At 42.7% G+C, this 24,448-nt stretch overlaps 3 protein-coding genes across 4 annotated transcripts; 2 read left to right on the forward strand and 1 right to left on the reverse strand.

Annotated features, from left to right (window-relative positions):
• The first annotated feature begins 416 nt into the window (after positions 1-416).
• On the forward strand, positions 417-2,600 carry LOC136450120 (uncharacterized). Of its 2 annotated transcripts, none has more exons than XM_066450418.1 (2): positions 417-583; positions 1,320-2,600. In XM_066450418.1, exon 2 carries the CDS (start codon positions 1,492-1,494, stop codon positions 2,236-2,238), a length of 747 nt encoding a protein of 248 aa, XP_066306515.1. In that variant the 5' UTR covers positions 417-583; positions 1,320-1,491; the 3' UTR covers positions 2,239-2,600. The 2 variants fall into 2 exon arrangements, with proteins under 2 accessions (XP_066306515.1, XP_066306514.1); XM_066450417.1 differs by having other exon boundaries at positions 444-583; positions 1,207-2,600.
• Positions 2,601-2,728: 128 nt separating this feature from the next.
• Positions 2,729-7,904, reverse strand: LOC136450121 (uncharacterized). The gene is made up of 9 exons (XM_066450419.1): positions 7,693-7,904; positions 7,426-7,537; positions 6,015-6,051; positions 5,680-5,749; positions 5,433-5,537; positions 5,070-5,220; positions 4,899-4,981; positions 4,698-4,791; positions 2,729-4,602 (listed from the first exon to the last, which is right to left on the reverse strand). Exons 1-9 carry the CDS (start codon positions 7,715-7,717, stop codon positions 4,530-4,532), a joined length of 750 nt encoding a protein of 249 aa, XP_066306516.1. The 5' UTR covers positions 7,718-7,904; the 3' UTR covers positions 2,729-4,529.
• Positions 7,825-15,366, forward strand: LOC136454817 (uncharacterized). The gene is made up of 5 exons (XM_066455087.1): positions 7,825-7,918; positions 13,777-13,856; positions 14,172-14,303; positions 14,370-14,490; positions 14,762-15,366. The coding sequence occupies exons 1-5, from the start codon at positions 7,825-7,827 to the stop codon at positions 15,364-15,366; spliced, it is 1,032 nt and encodes a 343-aa protein (XP_066311184.1).
• The last annotated feature ends 9,082 nt before the right edge of the window (positions 15,367-24,448 follow it).

Genomic DNA, 24,448 nt, shown 5'->3' on the forward strand with positions numbered 1-24,448 from the left:
GCGACTAATTTGCGAGATGAATCTTCTGAGCCTAATTAGTTTATGATTTGATAATATTTTGCTACCGTAAATATGTGCTAATGATAAATTAATTATGGTTAAAAAATTTGTCTCATGAAGTACTGATGAATTATGTAATTTATTTTTTTATTAATATTCGAACACCTATACAACATCCTCCCGATAGACCTTCTAAATTTTAGTAGGCGGATCCGACACCCCCTTAGCCCAGATCTCTGGCCCACGGTGAGGTCGGTTCACGTGAGGTGGCGCGGTCGCCGACAGGGACGGCTGGAGTAGAGCCGAGCGGCCGAGCCGGAGCCGCCTAGAGGGAACCCTAGCCAACCACGTCACCGTCCACGTCACGGCCACCTATAAAGTGGAGCGAGTCACCACCCAACCTGACCCTTACGTCCGTCCCGTATCGTTTCCTCCTCCTCTCTTTTCCCCTTCGCTTCGGCCCCCCTGCCTGGCTTGGCGTCTACCCGGCGCGACCAGTACCGAATCCTCGTAAGGCCGACGGCCGCCGCCGCCGTCGGTGCCCGCTGCCCCCCCACCGCCGGCTCAGCTCCCGTTGGACTCGGTAAAACCTCCTTCCTCCTCGTCCATGTCGCCGGGGTAGGGCCGCGCGCGCGGTGTCTCGCCGCCGGCGCCGATCTGGGCGCCGGCGGCGTTGACCCCGCCCGATTCGCCCCGGGCTGCTGCTGTTCTGCGCGACCTGCGCCTCCGTGACCGATTACTCGGAATTTCTACTCGCCTGTGGGATTCTCGAGCGGATCAGCTGAGCACATCAACTTCAGCACCGTGCTTTTGGTTGGGACAAGCGAATCGTAGAGCTTCCCTTGATTTTTCGAGGGCTCTTGCTCTTCTCTCAGATGTGGAATCCTCCACCTCCAGAGTCGACCACATACTGTTTGAGGAGTCCTGATTCTTTTGGGAATCTGGACTAGCTAAGGGCTCCTACTGTGCACGTTTGCTAGACAGGATATTACGGATTATTATGTAAATCGGAGCCTTCCTGTTTTTATCAGAGTTTGCTTTCGTGTTGAACTATGAGTGAATTTCCTTTTCTGCACAAGATAAAAGTCGGTTTAGGTCAGGGCTGTTTAATCCGTGTTCATATATGTATATGTATGGAGGATACAGGAAGCTGTTGCTTGCGATCTGATTAAGGCTTTTTGCTTGCTATTCTGATTTCTTTTTCAGAGTTTGGAGTAAAGAAATCAACCTTGCGTCTGTGTTCTCTGTGCTGCTTTGCTTTGGATTCCAGAAAACAAATTCACATCTCACTGACTTGAGTTAACTATGCCGAAGGACAGGAGCTCCCGCGTTTCCTCTTATGAGAGCCGTCGGGCTCGTGCCTCCCCATACATCTCAGCGTCTCATGGACAGACCAGTTCTTCTCGCCGGTCAGAAGAGTCTTCTGCGGCTGCAGCAGCGGCAGCAGCGAAGCAAGCTGCAGAGTGGGAGGATGTTCGGTGCCCGGTCTGCATGGACCACCCGCACAACGCTGTCCTGCTGGTCTGCTCGTCACATGAGAAGGGGTGCCGCCCCTTCATGTGTGACACCAGCTCGCGCCACTCCAATTGCTATGACCAGTACCGCAAGGCCTCCAAGGATTCAGGGACAGAATGCAGCGAGTGCCAGCAGCAGGTTCAGCTCTCGTGCCCACTGTGCCGTGGGCCAGTCAGCGATTGCATCAAGGACTACGACGCGCGAAGGTACATGAACACCAAGGTCCGATCGTGCACCATGGAGTCGTGCGAGTTCAGGGGCTCCTACCAGGAGCTGAGGAAGCATGCTAGGGTGGAGCATCCAGCGGCGAGGCCAATGGAGGTAGACCCTGAACGGCAGCGGGATTGGCGCCGGATGGAGCAGCAGCGGGACCTTGGGGACTTGATGAGCATGCTGCGTTCAGGGTTCAGCAGCAATATCGAGGACGACAGTGGTGGACTTGGAGCCATCGAAGAAGGGGAAGAGGAAGCTGAAAGGACTCCGACCGCCATAACAATGGTCTTCATCATGCCATCTAGAGGCTCGATCATGCAGTACTTAACAGAACGCAGTAGGGCGATCATTCTGGTCAGTCGGAGGCGAGCAAGCAGTGGCAGTGGTGATGCTGAAGCCACAGCACTAGACAGCGAGGAAGGTGATGACCCTATGCCATCGGCGGAGGCATCTGCTGGTTCACAGCATGCTTCTGAAGAAGAGGAGGCTGATGATGACCTTGCCCAATGACAGAAGTCAGCTGGCAGGAGGTGTGCCATGGCATCTTCTTAGCCTGAAGATCCCGACCAGCATGGTATGCGGTGCTGTGTGCTGGGGAAGAAAAACATGGATGCAGGTGCCATCAAGGGGGAATCAGCATCGTGGGAAGGGTTGAAGAACGTGGTGGATCGGTAGTCGGTTCTCTGGTCCCCATTCTAATGTATCTGCTGGGTTCTCTGTAGCAGTGGAGGGGAAAAAACAATTGGGTGGTGGTATCTATCTTGTCTGAATGGATTTCCTTTTCCCTGCGTTGTAATTCTCTCTCATATATTATCATGAAATAGATTTGGTCGTATTTGCACTGCATAATATAATCTTTGTATGGCGTCTAAGATTGACCATACTGCTGCTGATGATCGCTCATGTGGACTTAGTCCTATTCTTTTTCTTCTCTATAATATGCAGAGGACATGCCAGAAGTAACTCTCGCCAGCTGTAGTTTCTTGCGACTCTCAGCCTGTTCGGTTGGCTGGTTCGTATCGTTGCTGGTTCGTGAAGAAGTACTGCTGGCTGGTTTATGTGAGAGAAAAATACTGTTCTGGCTGGAAATTTACGATCGCTTACGACAAGCCACAGTCAAACGAACAGGCTGTCTGTATAAGAGGAGCAACTCTCTCGGTAAATAAAATGCATGCAGGTTTGATAGCTGTACTAGCATCTGTTTCTTGTTGCTGCTGCTCGGCCATGGATGAAGATGAAGAGACGAGGCCAAGCAGCATGTGCAAGAAGAACGAGTGCCTCAAGTGTTAAAAATCACTGAACTTCTCCTCGCTCTTCTCTGCCTAGCTCGCTAGCAGAATTTTCCCCCTCGTCCTTGCAACTATAGCTACTGCCAGTGCTTCTTCTGCGAGTGGTTCTGCTCTGACGACTGCAAGTGCGAGGGGTGCTGGAACAGGGTGGACTGGGGAATATTAGTGGAGGAGCACGCCGAGTTGAGACTCCGAGTTGAGACTCAACACGAAGCCCGGCGCTCGCAGTCGAAGATCTCCATCCATGGAGACGCATCCAGCTACCTGTATCAGCGCAACAATGTCTTTCTTTTCTTTTGATGAAAATAAGAGAGCAAAAGTATCTTTCTTTCTTTTTTATGAAAACAAGATATATATTTTTTGATAAGGATGAAAATAAGATATTGACTTCACCCTGATAGAAGAGCAGAGTAGGCATTTTTTTTTAGGAATAGCAGAGTAGGCATGTCAAGGGTTGCACTTGCACCTGCAAGAAGTCCGGATGCAAGGAAAGCTAATGCGAGTGGCTGGAAACATCGCAGCAATTGCCGATCCTCAGGATTCTGTCACACATGTTCAGGAAGTCGGGAACCGGTTAGCTCTGACATTTTTGTTATTTTCCAAAGGTGATTTGCAGTCCTGCTCTGCTCCCGAACGCATATGTAGTGTGGCGGCGAGTGCTCCCGGTGGTGACTGGTGAGCCAGTCGGCCAGGACTAGTTTTCCTGGTGATCTGTTCATAAATCATAGTTGTTCTTGCGATAGTATATTTCATTGGAATAGCACAAAGACTGTCATCAAATGGATATAGTAAACGATAAACTGTTGCATATTAGGCGCCACGTCAGTATTCTGATGTTTGTATTCATGTTGACATGATTGCACGTAGTCCCTCAAACCTTTACACTTGCGACACAAACAACAACAGCCAGATCAGATTCCGATGCAAGTTGAGATTGATGAAGCTGATCAACTGCAGAATATACATTGGTAATAGGTATGATTGCGCCTGGCATTAGATATCCCCCATGTACCAATTGCAACTTTGAGGATTGCTCTATTTGTTGACTTGGTGTGGTACTTAGTGATGAATTTTGTTGACATTTGCTCATTGTAATGCTGTAATACTTGAACATTGAAGCTGCAAAGTCTGATCTTGTCTTTTAATGATTGTGGAAATATGTTATGTTGTAAACTCACATGTATATAACCTAACACGCAGTAAGCTGATCTTGAGCACAACTGTAAAGAACATTACTACTGAAGTAACTAAACAAGCAATACAATACTACATTACAGGCATCCTCTTTAGTGGTAGAAACAAGGTACATTACCGGTAAAACTAACATGGTATGTATCAGTGAGGAAAGGACATGGTGTTACACGTTACAGCCTACCAATCCATGACAGTCAACTCACAATTCACATAGCCTATCAACCTTCTGCATATTGTCAATACCTCTCTCTATGTATATCGCTATTAAAGGCATCGCACTGCCAACATGTTTAATTTTCAGATTAGCCACGTGGGCGCTCAAAGTCCCAACGTTGACCTGAGCCACTTGCTGACGTCGTCCATCTCTTCAGGGATAGTATAGTGACCAAGTCTGCATAAAAAAAAGAGAACATTTTGTCACTTCTTAATCTCTGGGGAAAAACTGATGTTAAAAGCGTTCTTGACAAAATTGGACAATATCAGTACCCATTGTAGGGTTTGAAATAGGTATACTGGAATCCCGAGTTCCGTAGAATCTCAGCCGACCTCTCACCGTTCCTGTAGGTGACAACCTCATCGGCTGCAAAAGCATAAAGAAATAAACCATTTTTAGATCTTTAGAGTTTGCAATAGATTAACAAATTTAAACACATCCACCCACTACGTACAAAACACATCAATGCTAACCTATTCCATGGTTGAGCAGGATTGGCAAGCTAGAAGCTTTTCTAAGAGCAAGCTGCGAGCTCTCAATCTTGCTCCTTAGGGTCCTGAACAAGTAGACATAAGAGCAGTCGGTTCAGGATGCATTTTAATAAAATCTATTAAAAACATAACCGTATTTTCTGGAAATCATACCTTGAGCAAGGAAGCCAGCCACTTAAACCAACGACGACCCTGAGGTTGATCGGATAGGCAATGCCGTTTGTGAATCTCCCATGAGCATAGCATGCAGCAGAGTGGAGGGCAGCGGCAGCACCCATGCTGAATCCTCCTATCCCAAGGCTCACTGACATTGCAATTTTCATCAACATTAACAATTGATACTTGTATTCTTTGCGATGTTTGACGTACTCAACTAAAAATAAAATTGCATAAATTCTGAGGGGGGAAAAATCGAAAAAACTAGTATCCTGTCAGCTCGGTTTCTATTGGACTGTTTACGCGTTTTCCTTTGTTTTACTGCTATATATATTGTGTTATCCTGAAGTTAGCTAGTACCATCAGATGGCTCGGACGACAGTAGGTTTGCCACATGTGCGGCTGAAGCATCCAGCCCTTCGATATCAGCATGGCCATCCAATGAAGTTTCGTCCACATCAAACCCTGTTTTATTTAGTTTCAGAGAGAAAAAACAGATAATCATTTCTTGCTCACATAAAAAATACCCTAGCAGCTCGATCAGGAAAGCAAAGTTGCAGGCTTTTGAGCCAAGTCGATAAGTCGGATATAGAGTTGAGAAACCCACATGCAGTGCAAGGGAATCCACCGAAAGACGTGACAGGCCGTGTTGGTGCAGTAGGGCAAATCCATTTAACCTGCACAAGGATGAGATGGGTTTTAGAGTCAGTGAACTTTTTTTTAGATAAAGGAAAATAATACAGAGTCAGTCAACTTAGAATGCAGGGGCAATTCTATGGCTATCCTATTCCTATCTAGTGAAGTGGATGAGTTTTATTAATCTGTAGATAACAGCAGATATTATATATAGATGTATGTAGATAGAGGAATAGTAGCTAGGTATTAGGTGTGTCTGCATGAATAACTCAATTGCAAAAGTGAAAGTGTAGCATGATTTCTTACATTGGGCAGTGGAAGAGAATCCAGGAGCTGGGACCAGCTGCAAATGGGAACACAAATGAAAAGGATAAGGAAAACATATTAGGCCAGTGTCTGAAGTATTGTAGCAAGCGAGCAACTGGTGCTGATATTTTAGCTGTAGCTTGTGTGAAATGACAGTTTGTTACATTACATATTGATTGAGGGGCTCTAGGAGCACATACATATACATAGGATTCAATCTCTTTGCCTTTACTGAATCTTATAGCTAGCTGGCCTAACGTTATCTGGCAATGGAATAGTATCCTTACTCGCAAAATTAAGCACGCTGTTTATATTAGGGCTCGTTTGGTTTTCTTGGAACGAGGCTAGGAACCAATCCAGCTGATCAATTGTTATATAAATTAGCCTATCTTGATTTGAAAAGAGCGCACACACAAGTGGAGAAAGAACATTTGAAGGAAGCTGACACTTTGGACAGTTTGCACATGCATATTGAGGGAATTAAAGCAAAAATATCATGCCAGGCATATTCCTTGCTTTGCGCCCGAAACTCAGAGCGAGAGCAGGACAAGACATACACCAGGAAATTCTGGGTAATAATTTAATTTAATGCCCACATCAATCACAAAAACCTGAGGTGCTTGATGCATTGTTCTGGTCGGCAGACAGAACCTTGTTAGCTTGCATGAGCAAACCAACAATATTTAATCTAATCTGTATTGGTATTTATATATTGCCCTCCATCCATAAAAGAATTTCTATTAATGAAGCTTCAATTTCACGACCGACCTTCCAGCCATGAAACAGTGTTTTTCTCTCACAACATTTCAGCATAAGCCAAATTCCAGCATAAGCGAACGGAGCATGGGACGTGCATGAAGTGCTTTCTTTTTGGGAAAGAGTGGCGCAACTAACGTCAGCTAGCTCCTGCTTCCTTATCCCCTCCCTCTTGTATTGTAGTCTTCTTGTACCGGAGGAAAAGCCAATGGCCGCGTGCATGGTTCATTGTTGTTTGTTAGGTAGCAAGCTAGAAGTAGAAGAAGCAGCATAGTAGCACAATCCTAGGAAATATATGCATGCATGGACACAAATGGTAGGGTGTGGCCCTGGCTATCAACCAACTATTTGTAGCAATGGGGGAGGGAATAAAGTGATGTGGAGTAGCTAGCTAGCGTGTATCATATGCATCGATCGACATGTGTTCTCTCCCATGCATTTCGTCTCACCAATCGGTCCACTTCACATGTCTTTGTTGCATTCAGACTAGCACGTAGTATACCCAGCTAGCTGTCTGATCGATCGATATCTTACTCTGGAAATATCGATCGATCGAGATCATCTTATATTATTAGCTAGTGTAATAAATAGATAAAACAGTGAGCAAAAATTAACCCCTGTAAACAAGGATGGTTATGGTTTGGTGTTTACATACCTGGCGCCATTGTCGCCGAGGCCATGGAGCCACACAATGGTGGCCTGGTGCCTCCCTTTGGGCCTCACCACGTACGTCCGGCCGTACTCCACACGGCGCCCCCCTCGCCCGCCTGCATATCCATGGCCGGCCTAGGTTAGTTAGTTAGTTAACCATGCACATGATCTATGGATTGGATCCATGCAGAAGCCATGGAGCTATAGCTAATTAACAGGTAACAGCCAGACACAAGAAAGAGCAAGAACGACAGCAATGGAACACACAGACCAGAAGAGCTGCTCCCATAGCTCATGGTGTCGATCGATCTCCGGCTCTCCGCTGCCGCTGGTGCCTAGCTAGAGATCGAGCACCACCACCACTGGAAGGTAGCTACAAGATCGAACGAGCCACCGGCCGGCGATGGAGACGACGGACTGCTACTGCAAGTACGAGTACGAGGCTAGCTCAAGTGAAAGCTTGTTGCTTGGCTTGTTGGTGGTTGCTGCTGTTGCAAGTACGAAGTGCACAGGCCCAATTGACCTCTATTTATAGTGGGAGCTCGACAGGGACGGCGAGGCCATCGAATAATATGAACAGCCAGCAGCACCAGCCTTCAGGCTGATGCTGGCTGGCGGCCGGGCGCCCGCCATGCGTCGCTGCGGCCTGCGGGGCGTCGTGCGAAGCGAATCCGGGCGCGCGTCGCACGGAAAGCGATCGAGAGCCGGCCGGGAACGGGATTGCTAGTTTGTTACAGCTAAGGGCCTATAAGGGGACGGGATAAAAAGGCTGGATCCTTTGTTTTTCTTTTTTTATTCTTCTCTCCTCTGTTTCTTTTTTGGTTGAGACGGGAGCAGAAGAATCTCACTCTAGCAGTTGCATGCAGTGCTCCGTGTTCTGTTTCTGTGTGAATTGACTTCAGATTTGCAGTGTGCTCTAGTCCAAGAAAAAAAAAATATTGGTGCAGTGAATTTAGGTACAGAAATAGAAGGTCTAAGATAAAATATTATTGCAGTGAAATAATATTATTTGTAGCGAAATAAAATGAATTAGTCCAAGAAAAAAATTATCAGATTGTTTGCATGTTCCTGTCTAAGAAAAAGAGCTCGACAGCAAATTAAAATAGAATGTCTAGGTACATAAATAAAATATTCTAGAAGATCAGGTACAATTTTATCACACTTTTGCTATCATGCATGGAAGGATGCATCGGAGCTATTGGATTTCAATTTGATGGTTAGAAAAGTGACAGGTTTCATTTTGTGGGTGATAATTTATCAAAAAAACATATAAATAGTCCTGTTTTTATGGCAAAATATTCGGTCCGAAGAATCACATCTTTGGTGGCATCGTGAAACCCCCCTAGAAAAATATACTTAGGAGATTTCAAAAATTTTAAAACGACACACATCCGTAATAGGTGTATATTGTCGCAAAAGTTGTGATACAAACTCTTGTAAAAAATTGTACCTAAAATAATAAATTTAGTTGCATATGCACTAGAAGGAATCAGTCTTCTGTCTAGTGCATATATATGCACCTAAGATTTGTTATTTTTGTATGAAATTTTCAAGATTGAATTCGAATATCAACTTTTATGGTAATATAAATCTAAAAATGCAATATGGATGTGCACCATTTGAAAAAAAAACTCATAAATATGTTTTTAGAGAGTTTTCACAATTCCACCGAATATGTGGCTTGCACAGAATATTTTTCCATGCACTATTAATTTGTGTGGCCTTTACTACATTCCTGATCAGTTGCAGGAAGCCATAGTGTGCGTGCGCGTGACGACAGTGCTGAGACAAGGATTTTTGAAGGAATCTATAGAAATCTGGTTGAATCTGGAGAAATTTATGAGAGGAAAACACTGTTCTAGCCGGGTGCCCTTAAACCCGGCTTGATCCACTTCTTTTTTCATCTAGAACAGTATTTTCCTCTCACAAATTCCTCCAGATTCATTCAGATTTATCTAGATTCCTTCAAAAATTTCTCCAAACGAATGGGACCAGAGGAACAAGGTGGCACACAGGGCACAGCATCACACAGGTCCCAGCAAGGGCCTAGCTCTCTCTATGCCAATTCCTAGCAAGCTAGCTATGCTCTGTCCATGCAGGATCAAGGAGGCATGGATGCATTTGTGTTACATGGCCGGAGCGAATTCGAATCGATGCAGCCTCGGCAGTGGAGGGAGAACCGGAAATATAAAAATATTACTTTATTTTCCAAAAGGAAAATGTATAAATATTGCTTAGGAACCCCCTTTCAGCCGCGCCTAGCTATCTATAACCACCCAATTTCCCCTCTTTGATCTTCATCAGGAACTAATGCCCACTAACCCGGCACAATTCCTGAATATTGTATATTTATATATAACCTTATTAACCGATTTGACAAGGAAGCATATAACTATACATGGATTTTTCCTACTAATTCCCTGTGTGAAATGAAGTAAAATAAAATAAAGGCGGTGAATGCCTCACTGTCTGGATGGTGAGGAAATGTTCTTATGGACAAGAGTATATTTAGCAGGTAAAAGGCAGAATATTTTGTGTTTTTTTTGCCCCTCTCGGAAGTTCGCAAGAGGCTTGTGTCGACACGAAAATATCAACACACAGCAAGCCAGAAGGATCTGTTTAATGGAGGAAGGCTAGAGATCAGCTTGGCTTCAACGCGGGACCAGTCAACCCTACAAATTCCCAAAGGCATACCAGTCAATTTGACCTGCAATTGAGAATGAGAGAAAGTTTATCAGTAATTTAAAGTGAAACATGCCAGTTTTACCCAAACAGTTCCAAGGGCGCCGCATCGGGAGCAGCTAGACGAGAAAATCGACTAAATAGCCGTTACGAGAAGAAATCGGCTGTTAAGAATTGTAACGCTCGTCGGGTCATGATTGATTGAATATAATGCACCCAGTTTTAATGATCATTTCCCTTAAGCTATTAGCATGTATACGTCAAAGATACATCACTGGCTAAGTTAAATTCGATCAATACGTGGTGTAGAGCCAATGAATTCGGTAAAAAGGGATATGCCACGCGAACAATCGACTGTTTGATATAAATAGACCTACGAACCGTCTGGATCTAACCCATTACCGTCAACAGTGAGGTTCGACCGGATTGATGTAGCTACGATGATGATGATAGTCTAGCACCAGAAAATCCATAGAACCGACGATTCTTCAATAGGTTCATGAAAGCGTGCTATATCTGTAAAAGCACAGGCAGATCGGCTGAAATAGCCGATTCAGGTAGAAAAAGGATTACAACATGTGAACAATCGATTATTTAACATGGACAGATCTATAAACTCATCAGATCTAACCCGTTATCATTAACAGTGGGATTCGACCGGATAGATGACAGTCATAATAAAGATAACAAATTAAACATTTAAAGTAAACAGATCTATTCATATTTAACAGAATCATGAAGACACACCATAAGCGTTAAAGTACGGGCGATCGACTTATTTAGCCGATGCAAGCATAGCAAACAACTAAGGTCATGTCTGGACGAAAGCAAATCTACTAGCTAGCATACTCCGATTTAAAGTGCTAACAGTGGGGATCGACCGGATCGTTACAACCATAGTAGCGAGCTATAGACCAGATTCAACTAGCTAGCAAACCTTCTCAAGATCAGACATGCCTTGACCGCGTGCTATGCACGATCAAGATCAAAGTAGAACAGCCGATAAAACATAATCCGTCGTTTAAAGTAAGAAACATCGAAATGTGGTGAAATAAATGATAGACTTAAAAGGATGTGAGGCCGATCTAGATCGATCTCGATCGGGCAGGTTGATATTGTTGAAAGTAATGACAGTAAGAACATCAGCAAAATCGGTAACTTAATGAATCTACTTGAAGAATGCCACCCTTAGGTAGAGCCGATAACTTGACCTTAATCTAATTCGAGCAGTGGATGTCGAACTTAACCGATGTAGCCATACTTGAACTAGATAAGAATCGATAACTAGCTTACACTAGAGCTCGTAAGAGGTCGGTCGGACCGATGCAGCCTTACGAACATAAGTATAAGCCGTGATGGTACTTATAGACAAGCCAGAGGTCGGTCGGACCGATGCAGCCCTGCTTGCTGAAGAACTCGTCGTGATCTACAATACTCCTACTCCTAAGGGTTGGCGTAAAGCCAAAAAAAGTAATTAGTATTGATTGATTGGATGTCTTCTTACAATAGCCGGGGTCCAATATTTATACCCGAGACTTAAACATGAATCCTACTCAAACACGACTTAATGCAATCTTTGAAATAAAAGAAAACATTCCTAATTTAAGATAACTTGGACTCCAATTATTTTCCCTTTTGTAGAGTGCGACATTTTTCTCCCTGACGCCATCCGTACGTAGTTCATCGATGTTGTCTACTGACGTCATCCATAAAATAGTCGAGTCTGACACTGCATCTGAATCAGCTGATATTGATCCTTATGCAATCGATTTCTTGATGACACAATCTTAGAAACTTCGAGTTCTCGCGTTCTTCTTTCCAAATTTTAATGTAAACACATGCCCCCAATTTTGGGATAAAAATAATTTTATTCCAAAATTTCTATTTACCTGTTCACCATGTCGCAACTGTTTATTTCGAGATATATGCGTGACTCTTGATATTCTCAGTCCAAATTTTATATAATACCCCCAATAGTATCATTTCTGATTCATTTAGCCCATTTACTTTCCCTTCTTCTTCGAGCGGGCCTCAACAACCAAAGCTGCCGCTACTAGAGCTCCAACCCTAGCAGTTTTTCCTCTGCTCGAGCTGTTCGTCAAGTCATTCCTCTGCAACCTTTTCTAGATTCAAATCTATTCCAACTAAAATGGCGACTAGTGACTATATCCCTGAGGTACGTCTCCAAATCTCCGCCCTTCAACTATCAGCCGCTGCTCTGCATTTTCCCTCTTCCTTAAGTTTATCTCATCTGGCTTTCTAGAGGATGGAAAATGAAATTCTGATCACTTTGTCTGTTGTTCCAAATGCTTATTACCTTGGACCCATGGGATATGCTAATCCTTTGGATTTTATCAAACAAGAAACTAATCAAATTCCTTTTAGGTAGTCCTTGGTAGATCTATCTTCTTGGAACACCAAAAATCCCTTTAGGAATTAGCCCAAAATGCCTAAGGGATGGAGAGACTGGTTCCGTAGAGTGTCAGACAAAAAGGGCGGAGACTGGGAAGTTTACGATTTAAGCCAATGCCTGACCCTTTCACTGTCTGGAATGGAGAGAAACGATTCACTCCTAATTGCCGCTTCTTACTTTTGGTCCAACACCTTGAATGCTTTCGTCTTTGGTCATGGCCCAATGACTATTACCTTGGCCGATGTTTAGATGTTGACTAGCCTTAGAATAACAGGACCAATGCAGCCATATGAACTCTTAGGTGCTAGGTCAAAGAAACTAGCTAAAATATCAGACTGCATAGGATGGACAAGCTATATCTAGAACCACATCGGGGATGAATCGACTGTCAGCGAAAGAGAACATGTGGCTTTTCTGAACATGTGGTTACAAAGATTCATCTTCTGTGGGTCATCTTGTGGTCCGACTTACAATCATAAACTCATGGTAGAGCATCTAGCAGTAGGCGTTGAGATCCCCCTTGGAAAGTATCTATTGGGATAAGCTTACCATTTGATGTATCAGGTGGCCGCTCAGCTGTTGAAGAATGAAGCAGTGCACACCATCAGCGGCCCTTGGTGGTTAATACACATGTGGTTAAATTTGTATATGCATAAGATTATAAAGCCAAATCTCTAGAATTTGATCTTTCCCTCCTCCAACTTTGATGAGGAATACACAGGCGAAGAAGGAAGAAACCGTCAGTGCATGAACTACGGTAAAGCTGCATCGGCCATAACAGTTGCTATCGATGTTGGCCATCTCTTTAAGAAGTTTTATAAAGGGTTTGATGCAGACATTATGACTTGGCTACCCTATGACGAGGATGAGAATAATGAGTTGGTCTTTTCATTCAAATTTCAATTTGAATCAGGCTGCTCAGACGAAACGACAGCTGCAATTTTCAATTCTTTCATCAAACCTTGCGTTCTTCTAGCCGAATTTCATCATGGCCGTGGCAAAATGTCTACAGGTTCCTTCCTTCTAGGCAACCTCCCAACCTATGAGTTTTACAACCCTTCTTTCATAGCTCGTCAGTTTGGTCTTGGCCAACTGCCCCCAGGCTATTTTTCAAAGATATACTAAAACCGAGAGAAGGCATCAGTGAGGCAATGGAAGCTTCTAGAGTTTTTTAGTTAGGATCAGATCTTCCTTCCCTCTATCTGCATGAATGGACTAGAGTCTCTTTCACTTTCCATTTATATGACCTCTGGTGGCAAGAATGGCACTCCCACCTCTTCTGCGGGCCAGTTCATCCTAGCTACATAGCTCTAGATGAAGATTTTTCTTCTGACAGCGAGGTAACTAGCTAACTCCTTTGCTTTCATAAAGATCATATACCAAAGTCCCTCTGTCAACTTATCTAACAGAACCTAATGAAAACCTAGGCTGCTTCTACAATTGTAACATACCAATCTTTAAAACGCAAGGCAGCCGAGGGGACAACCCAGAAAACCATTATTGGGAAAGGCTTCGTAGAACGAGACCATCAACTGCTCAGACAAAACAATTCATCCTCTTCCCAAAATGATATTCAATTTCTAATTCTAATTCTTTCCTCACAGTTATCATCCATTGTATCCTAATATGTTCTGGGTACTGAACTATTGTCCCAGGCTTTTAAATCAGCACCAATCAAACCTTCATCGGACGACCCTCGAAAGGAGCCGATTTCGGTTGAAACAACCGATGCTTCTAAGACATTAGAAGACGAGAATCCTCCCACTTCACTTCCTAATGTTACCAAGGTATCTCCTCCAAACTCTTAATTTTTATTCAATTTTCACCCTTCATCTGACTATTTATTACACCAGATATTCCCTGAGGAAACACCCACACAAGAGCAGGAGTCTGACAGTCTACCCATTGAAAATGATCCTGTTGTTATTGTTGTCACCCAGACTGTTGATTCCCCAGTTCAGCACATAACTGGTGGTAAGAAAATCATATATCTATTTTATCCTTCTGCAACAAACATGAACTGATGTTTGCAGATACCAATGTTGAAAGTTCAGAGCCGATTCAACCAGATACCATTAGTGCATCATCAGCTTTTCCTTCTCCATAGATAGAGACTACCACAGAAAAGGTAATGTATCCACTTCACCGTTTATCTTATTATAAACTGATTCAATCCTTCTAACAAGATTTTCTTATATATAGATACTTAATTCTCTAGCTTTGAGCTATTCTTTCAATCTTGAAGAGTATATTGATGAAGATAAAATCAGCTCATCAGCCACCTCTTCTAAAGAAGTTTTATCAGAAGAGACTAGGAATCAGCTAAGGGACATATTGCCAATGCTTGAGAAAGATATAGCCAATTTGGCCCAAGATATAGATTCAATGCAAAGAGTCTTCTTAGCCATTAAGGATAATTTATCTCCAGATCTTATCAAAGTCTTGTCACCTTTATCCACCATTGAAGATCAAGCCCCAAAGGTAAAAAAGGCTCTGAGGAATCTATCTAATTGTGAAGCTTTATTAGCCAAGAAGAATTCCAACAAACAAGAAGCCAAAGAGCTAGCACAACTGATCGATAATTTGAAGAATTCTTCCCTCAGGATTGAGCCAGAGCTGAACCAACTAGAAACCAAGCGTGCAGAACTTGAGAATGTGAAGGCTGCCATCGATCGCCATAAGTCCAATCTGGCTCAAATGCCCAATGCCATTAAGCAGAAGAAATTGGAAATGTTGACTAAGGTCAAAGAAGGCAGCAGTCTTGAGAATATTCCTAGATCAATCGAAGAAGATAATAAACAAATCGCAGAAGTCGATGCTATTCGGCTAAAAGTATTGAAAGCAATCTAGGATGTTCTAAACTTGTAATCTACATACCAACATATATTATGTGTGGAACCAATGATAACCATATTTTCTATCGATCTATTGTATTTCTTGTCTCGGCTAAAGAGCCGATTTGAAAATAGCTGATTCTAGACCTCTGACCTTAATCTAATTAAGTCTGAAAACACGGCCTCCATTAAGAAAACCCCTCAATCTTCCATCCTTAATTATCAATGCCGTATTCTCTCTGGCATTAGTGGGGCGGCGCTTCGCCTTTTATTAATTGTGGTTGCCTTTTGCACGTCCTGAGATATCTACTACCTTGCTTCATGGCTATAAATATCAGCCAAGGGCTCCAACCTCGAACACATCTATACTTGCAGCTGCCTCTGTTCTTTGCACTTCTCCACCTTCACAAACCCTATAGCGGTTTTCTTCCCCCTTTTCATAGATCCAACCAAACCCTATGGCTGGCAAGGAAAACTAGGGCAAGCGCGCGGCGGCAGAGGTTTTGGAGGAGAACCTGCCGATGAGCCAGCGCCTCCGCTGTATGAGGTGAGATCGATATCTTCTGCTCATGGCAATGAACTTTTCTAACTTGTTTATAGGTTTATCTTAAATGACAGCCTTCATCCACTTCCTCCTAGGGCCGACGAGCCCTCCAATGTTGTATCTGATGCCACCTCCGCACCGGATTCATCGTCAAACTCCTCCGACTCCTACAACGGCGATGACGCCCGATCTTTCCTCCAGGAGTGAAGGGTAGCTTAGGACCATTATTCTGAGGTAACTTGGGAGAATGGTCAGCTTGAGATCTATCTTGGGGCTTCTCAAGCCACCCTCCTCGCCGCCAAGGAAGAGGCCAACGCTGCTCAGGCATGGCTAGCCGAATCTAACGCCATGGTGGTGGGTAAGATGAACTCCAAGAAAACTCATCTTCTAGTTTCCACTGTCTTTATCTTGATAGCTCATTTATTTCTAAGATTGCTAGCCCTGACGATGCAGTTGGAGTCCCTCTGACTGGCGGTGAATGTGGCTATGGTGGTCGTCAACGCCCGAGCCCCCCCTCATCAACGCCTGCCTCCATGACATCCTAGCCCATGTCCAAGAGATTGCCCTTGATGGCGTCCATCATGGTGCATTGGTGGCGCTAGCCGTGGCATAGGTCCAGACTAGGTACATGCTCCATACCATGGAGACTGGTTTCCCAATGGGCGATGGCCCTGAGGAGCATGAGGAGTTGATCGAGGACTTCGTTGATGCAATGGAGGCCATCGTGGACATTACATCTGCTCAGGATGTGATAAACAATGTCTTTGATTAGTTTGTATTTAGGGCAAACTAATCAATGAATAAAATCTTCTGTTTTCTATGATCGTATCTCAGTGTACTTTCTGCAATGTCTTTGTATACATCATGATTGTCTCTGTGTTTGTTTTTTGCTCTATAGGCAATACATCTCATATTGTCTTTTCCCCGTTTTGGGGTAATTTTGAGCTAAAGGCGATACCCTTCTGGTACCGGCTATTAGAGCCAATGACTGAATAAATCGGCTGTCAAGTATTGATCCAAATGCTAGCATAATATCCCTTCAGACATTTTCCATTGATCGCTTCTTGATAGGTTGCACCACAACTCTTTAGACCAAAGATCAAACAATTGATCGATCTAGGCCAGGCATCTCATTGTATCCCTAAGCAAAACAATCTTTAAATTCCTTTAATAAATCAATCAACTCTTGCTTATACTCCGGATCCAACTTAGCATTCACATATGTTGGCCTAGGCCTATCTCTAGGACCAATGTCTATCTCCTTCAATTCATCGGCCGACATGAAGCCATGCCCTAGTTTACCATCTGTACCATCTATTGGATTATCCATTAACACAAACTCTCAGAGCTAATTGCTTGGATCAGCTGTTGGCTTTCATCATTGATTTTAATGAAGCCTCCTTCCCATAGCTTGCTAGAAAAACACTCAAAGTCTTCTAGCTCCCAATACATTGGATCAGCTGTTGCGATACTTATAGAATCATCAGCGTGAACCGGCTCAACATCATCTCCATGCCACTGAATCAAGCATTGATGCATGGTCGATGGTACACAACAATTTGCATGAATCCAATCGTGATCAAGAAGTAAACTGTATGAACCCTTTCCATCAATGACAAAGAATGTAGTGAGCAAAGTCTTACTTTCGATTGTTAATTCAACGTTTTATTGCCCCCTAGTCCTGGATGCCTTACCTCCAAAATCCTTAAACATCATGTCGGTCTCAATAAAATCTCCTGGTCCCTTGCCAAGCTTACGAAAACTAGTATAAGACATAAGATTAATAGAAGCACCTCCATCCACCAACATTTTGCTCATCGGCTTCCCATCAACAAAACCTTTTACATATAAAGCCTTTAAGTATCGATGCTTGACTGGCTTATCGAATATAGCTTGCTGTATCATGTCAACTTGGCAACTATCTCCTCATATTCCGATTCATTAAAATTTGAATAGACTTATTGATCTGCTGGAGATCTGAATTCTGACGGCAACAGAAAAGCCATTTGAATATTAGTCGATGGTCAACCCCTATCGGCTATTTGTTTAGCATGCCACATTTGAGATCTACCAAATGCCTAAGCCTGCTCTAGCTCTCTGTTCCTTAGGCATTGTACCCTTCTTTTCTGGCTTCTTGTCAAACCTCATGGACACCATTGCCCTTCCTGCCAAACATAATCTTCCTCATTACCTTCTTCTTCATAATCAGCCCAGTTTTGGTCAACAACTCGTTTCCCAAGACGATCATAAACACTTCTATTTTTAAGCGCCGATCCATATTATTATGATGATACTCATCTTGAGCATGGATAAACCTATGGTTGGTTTGAGATTGCCTAAACTCCCAATATTGTTCACTGCACTCTGGGCAATTATTTCTAGTAGGTAATTTCAAACCTTCATTCCAACAATATCTGAAGAAAGGATAATTCCAATGTGATTTAGCTTGCTATCTTTCATACCTCTCTTCTCCTTGTTGACACTGATATTCTTTCTCTTCTAACCAATGCTGATAATCCTTTTCCTTCTACCATTGCCATTTATTCAACAAAATTCGAGATGTGATACGTGGCTTTATCGCCCCATTCCTTGACGTCTCTCCCTGCTCATATCGGCTCTTCTGTTGGTCGCGACGCCTTTTAATCTCTCTATATTCATCAGCCGGTATTTGCATCTTTAGATCGATAGTCCCACTTTCTCTTGCCCTAGTTGATGTTAGGACTTTAGTCTTTCCCTTGAGCAACTTCACATTGACCATATTCTGATCTCTTGGGAAAGGATTATCATCAACTTTCATCTTCCGAGGTGTATCAAATTTAAGCTTCCCTTACTGAATAGCCCTCTGTATATGTTGTCGGAAAATTCTACACTCATTAGTAGAATGAGAAGTAGCATTATGAAATTTGTAGAACTTCTTATTCTTCAACTGATCAGGAGGTAACATAATATGGTTGGCGGGCAATTTGATCTATCCTCTCTCAAGCAAAAAATCAAAGAGCTTGTCCGATTTTGTGATGTTGAAATCATAGCTCTCTTCAACTCCTTTTCCCCAAGGATTTGGTACCATTACTGTCTTCTTACCCCAATTCCATTCGGCCACAGTAATCTCTTCTTCTTCATCGTTCTCATCGCTATCACTAACTAACTATGGATTATAAGCTTCAGCAATTGCGGCATTCTTTTGGCATTGGGTATCTCTGTGCATACTCTAGAATTGGCTATTGAGTGCTGCCACCCATTAAGCCAACTGACCCAAATTGTAAAACTCTTACCCCAGCAGCTTCTCCCTCCATGTTGGCAATATTCCTTGAACAGCTAAAGCAGCTAGCTGATCATCAGTTAGATTCAATGAGAAGCACAAATTTATGGTCTCTCGGAACCTCTAAAGAAACTCAGCACACAATTCATTAGTTCTCTGCCTTATGGTCATCAAATCTGTTATTTTCTTTTCTCCTGTTCTAGTATAGAAATATGTATGAAACTTCTTCCCTAGGTCAGTCCAATTGGCAATGGAATTAACTAGCAATGATGAAAACTAAGTGAAGGTTGGTCCTGACAGGGACAAGGAGAAGAAGTGAACTCGATGAGCCTCTTCAATGGATGCTTCGCCCAACTATGTAAAATACCGACTGCCATGTTCTATTGTACTTGTGCTATCTTGACCAGTGAACTTAGCAAATTTTGAGAGCCTGTAATTTGTAGGAAGAGCAACCAAATCATACCACTCTAGATATGGACGTTTGTAGGAAAAGGTCTGCCCTTTTGGTTTCAAACCGAACTGATTCTTCATCATCTCGGTCACCATGAGCAACAACTCATCAGCATTTGAATCTAGATTTCTCTGTAATTATTGACCCATCTGCGGATTAAAATTTTGGGTGCCTTGATACCCTAGATTTGGAATCATATGAAGGGTATTGTAATCCATTCCATAATGATATCCTTATGGAATCTCTATCTATTGGACCCTTTGCTCATTTGCTGCTTGAAGTCTCTAGTTGTAAATGCTGGGATCTGTATCTCTATGAATCCTTTGAACTGATGGTGCTATTTTTTGAGTCGACGATGGTATTTGGCCTAATATGCCAAAATTAACCATCTGATTCTAAACTTGCCCCATTGGCTGTTGCACATACTACACTGATGATCCAAGATTATTTTGTATTTGATTAGTGGTGGTACCTTGAACTTGCTCAGATGAGCCCTGAACTGCCTGGACATCATCATTACCAGTTAGTGCTACTTCTTGATGGCTAGTATCGGCTTGATTAGTCCCCTGAGTTGATGTATGTGGAATGTTATAATAAGCTGGTCCAACCTGATCAATTGGATATCTATGAAACACCTCTCTCTTGGTATTGTGGAACATGTTCAAGAAAGTTGTATTATGGTTCAACATGGCATCATGAATAGATTTGTTTATAGCATCTACGAAGAAACGCCTATCATCAGCTTCGTCTATATCTGACTGCCCATGCATCAAAACTCTTGGTAGTGGATACTTCTGAACAACTTTATTGTCACGTGTCTTGATGTAGGACAACAAACACTTATTCTAAAATTCTTCTATAGCTTTACTAATGACATCTTTATCCTCATTGGGTAGGTCTTCATAAGGCACCATAAGAATGTCTCTGTTGTTGTGAGTTGCCATGACAATTGTGGTGTCCCACCGGGTGTGCCAGAATATGTGTTGACATGAAAATGTCAACACACAGTAAGCCTGAAGGATATGCTTGATGGAGCAAGGCTGAAGATCCGCTTGGCTTCAACGTAGGACCAGTCGACCCTATGAATTTCCGAAGGTGTGCTAGTCAATTTGACCTGCAATTGATAAGGAGAGAAAGTTTATCAGTAATTTAAGGTGGAACATGCTGGGTTTGCCCAGACAGTTCCAAGGGTGCCGCTTCAGGAGCAGCCAAACGAGAAAATCGACTAAATAGCCAATACGAGAAGAAATCTGTTGTCAAGAACTGTAACGCTTGTCGGGTCATGATTGATTTAATATAATGCACCCAGTTTTAATGCTCCTTTCCCTTAAGCTATTAGCATGTATACGTCAAAGATACATCACTGGCTAAGTTAGATTTGATCAATACGTGGTGTAGAGCCAATGAACAATGGATCTACCACGTGAACAATGGACTGCTTGATATAAATAGACCTACGAATCATCTAGATCTAACCCATTACCATCAATAGTGAGGTTCGACCAGATCGATGCAGCTATGATGATGATGATAGTCTAGAACCAGAAAATCTATAGAACCGACCATACTTCAACAGGTTCATGAAAGCATGCCATATCTGTGAAAGCACAGGCGGATTGACTGAAATAGCCGATTCGGGTAGAAAAAGGATTACAACATGTGAATAATCGACTATTTAACATGGACAGATCTATAAACTCATCAGATCTAACCCATTATCCTTAACAGTGGGGTTCGACTGGATCAATAATAGCCATAATAAAGATAACAAAATTAAACCTTTAAAGTAAACAGATCTATTCACATTTAATAGAATCATAAAGACACACTGTAAGCGTTAAAGTACGGGCGATCGGCTTATTTAGCCGATGCAGGCATAGCAAACAGCCAAAGTCATGCCTGGTCAAAAGCAAATCTACCAGCTAGCATACTCCAATTTAAAGTGCTAACAGTGGGGATCGACCAGATCGTTACAGTCATAATAACGAGCTATAGACTAGATTCAACTAGCTAGCAAACCTTCTCAAGATCAGTATGCCTTGACCACGTGCTATGCGCAATCAAGATCAAAGTAGAACAGCCGATAAAACATAATTCGTCGTTTAAAGTAAGAAACATCGCAATGTGGTGAAATAAACGATGGACTTAAAAGGATATGAGGCCGATCTAGATCGATCTTGATCAGGTAGGTTGATATTGCTGAAAGTAATGACAGTAAGAACATCACCAAAATCAATAACTTAATGAATCTATCCGAAGGATGCCACCTTAGGTAGAGCCGATAACTTGACCTTAATCTAATTCAAGCAGTGGAGGTCGAACTTAACCGATGCAGCCGTACTTAAACTAGATAAGGATCGATAACTAGCTTACACTAGAGCTCGCAAGAGGTCGGCCAGACCAATGCAGCCTTACGAACAGAAGTATAAGTCATGACGGTACTTACAGACAAGTCGAAGGTCGGCCGGACCGATGCAGCTCTGCTTGTTGAAAAACTTATCGAGATCTACAGTACTTCTACTCTTAAGGGTTGGCGTAAAGCCAAAAAAAGTAATTGGTATTAATTGATTGGATGTCTTCTTACAATAATCGGGGTCCAATATTTATACCAGGGACTTAAACATGAATCCTACTCAAACACGACTTAATACAATCTTTGAAATAAAAGAAAACATTTCTAATTTAAGATAACTTAGACTCCAATCCTTTTTCCTTTTGTAGAGTGCGACATTTTTCTCCCTGACGCCATCTATACGTGTAGTCCGTCGATTTTGTCTGCTGACGTCATCCATAAAATAGCCGATTCCGACACTGCATCTGAATCAGCTAATATTGATCCTTATGCAATCGATGCCTTGATGACACAATTTTGGAAACTTCAAGTTCCCGCGTTCTTCTTCCCAAATTTTGATGTAAAACGCTTGTCTTTCACCCTCCTGTCCTGTCCTTTTATGATCAAAAGTTACAATGGATGTAAATGGATGGATAGCACCAGAGGTACTCCATGCTATCGTTCAGAATTTATCTCATAAAGACTAGTTAGATGGGGCCATCTACATTAAACCCACTCCACATCCGTCCATAAGAGCACCAGGTTGGATCCATGTGTATATTTTTTGATCTACAATAATGAAGTATATATGATGAGCACCAGGGTTATTTTTTGTCACCACTAATCTATCTAGGACAGGGGAGTATATATGATAAGTGTTTGTCAGTTGAGAGAGGCCCATCTGGTGAAATTCCTGATAACCCTGCATATGGGTACTGCTCCATATGTATTATGTATGTACAGTGGAAGATTCCTGAAATATCTTGAAGGTATCTTGGGCATCGACAAGAAACAGACATCTAAGCCAACTTGGTCCAGTTGTAGGTCCAGGTAAACCAAATATATATAGCTATCTAATTTCAAACATTACATTCCAAGAATTTTGTAGTACTCACCATATATATATTCACCATGTTCGCTTGTTGATTTTAGCTAGGCTTATTCAACCAGCCAATAGTATTTTCTTCTCACAATAAACCAGCACCAGTCAGTCCAAATCAGCCCAGAAGCCAACCAGCGAACACGCCGATTGTCTGAAGAGGCTGGCCTTTTTTAGGAGCGGCTGCAGCTGTGGCAGCTCAGTTTGTGTTGAGGGGTGCAGTGCTCAGCAAGCACTTCCTATCAGGGTGCACAGTAGGAAATGGATGTGTTCACAGCTGTAGCCGCTACAGCTTCTAGCAGAAGCGAACAGGTGCCACGCTATTTATAAATAAATATATCGATACTTGTCGGCATGAAAACGTGTCAATCATACCAGGCACATGAGCAAGCCAGAAGGGTCTGCTCGATGGAGCTAGAGATCTGCCTGGCTTCAACACAAGGATAATCGACCATGCATATTCCTCCCGAGACGTGCTAGTCAATTTAACCCTGCAATTGACAAGGAGAGAAAGTTTATCAGTAATTTAAGGTGGAACGCGTCGGTCTGTGTCTAGATAGTTCTAAGTGTGCCACTTCGCGAGCAGCCATATGGGAAGAACGATTAAATAGCTGATCCGGACAAGAAATTGGTTGTTTTGGACTGTAAAGCTCGTGGGTAGCAATTAATTTTATGTTGACAGGTACAGTACATGTATATGTAAATGAGATCATCAGCAAGGTGGATATTATCGGTATGAATCATTGAGCCGATGAATCTAACCAGCAAAAGATATAGCACGCGAGCGAATCGACTATCTGATACAAACTGATCTACAAATGCTCTGAATCTAATTCTGTTACCAATAACAGTGAGGTTCGATCAGATCGATGATAGCTATGATGATAGTAACAAACTAAAACCAAAGAATCTGCAAAAACATTCGTACTTCGATAAGCTTTCCGAAGGACATGCTATATGTGAAGGCTCGAATGAATCGGCTGAAATAGCCAATTCAAATGAAGACAACTACAACATGCAAACAATCGACTATTTCACATGGACAAACCTATGGACTCTTCAGACCTAACTTGCTATCTCTAATAGTAGGGTTCGACCGGATCGATGCAGCCATAAAAAAGACAACGAATCAAACCCTTAAAGTACACAAATCTATTCGTGCTTAACAAAATCATATAAACATGTTGTAGGCGTTAACGCACAAACGATCGGTTATTTAGCCAATGCAGACATAGGAAATAGCTAAGGTCACGCCTAACTAGGAACAAAACTACTAACTAGCATCCTCCAATCTACAGTGCCATCAGTGGGGATCGATCGGATCATTACAGCCATAATGGTGAACTATAAACTAGATTCATCTAGCCAGCAAACCTCTTCAAGATTATTTATGCCTTAACCGCGTACTATGCG

This window comes from Miscanthus floridulus, chromosome 5 (assembly GCF_019320115.1).
Source record: "Miscanthus floridulus cultivar M001 chromosome 5, ASM1932011v1, whole genome shotgun sequence".
Classification (NCBI taxonomy): Eukaryota; Viridiplantae; Streptophyta; class Magnoliopsida; order Poales; family Poaceae; genus Miscanthus; species Miscanthus floridulus.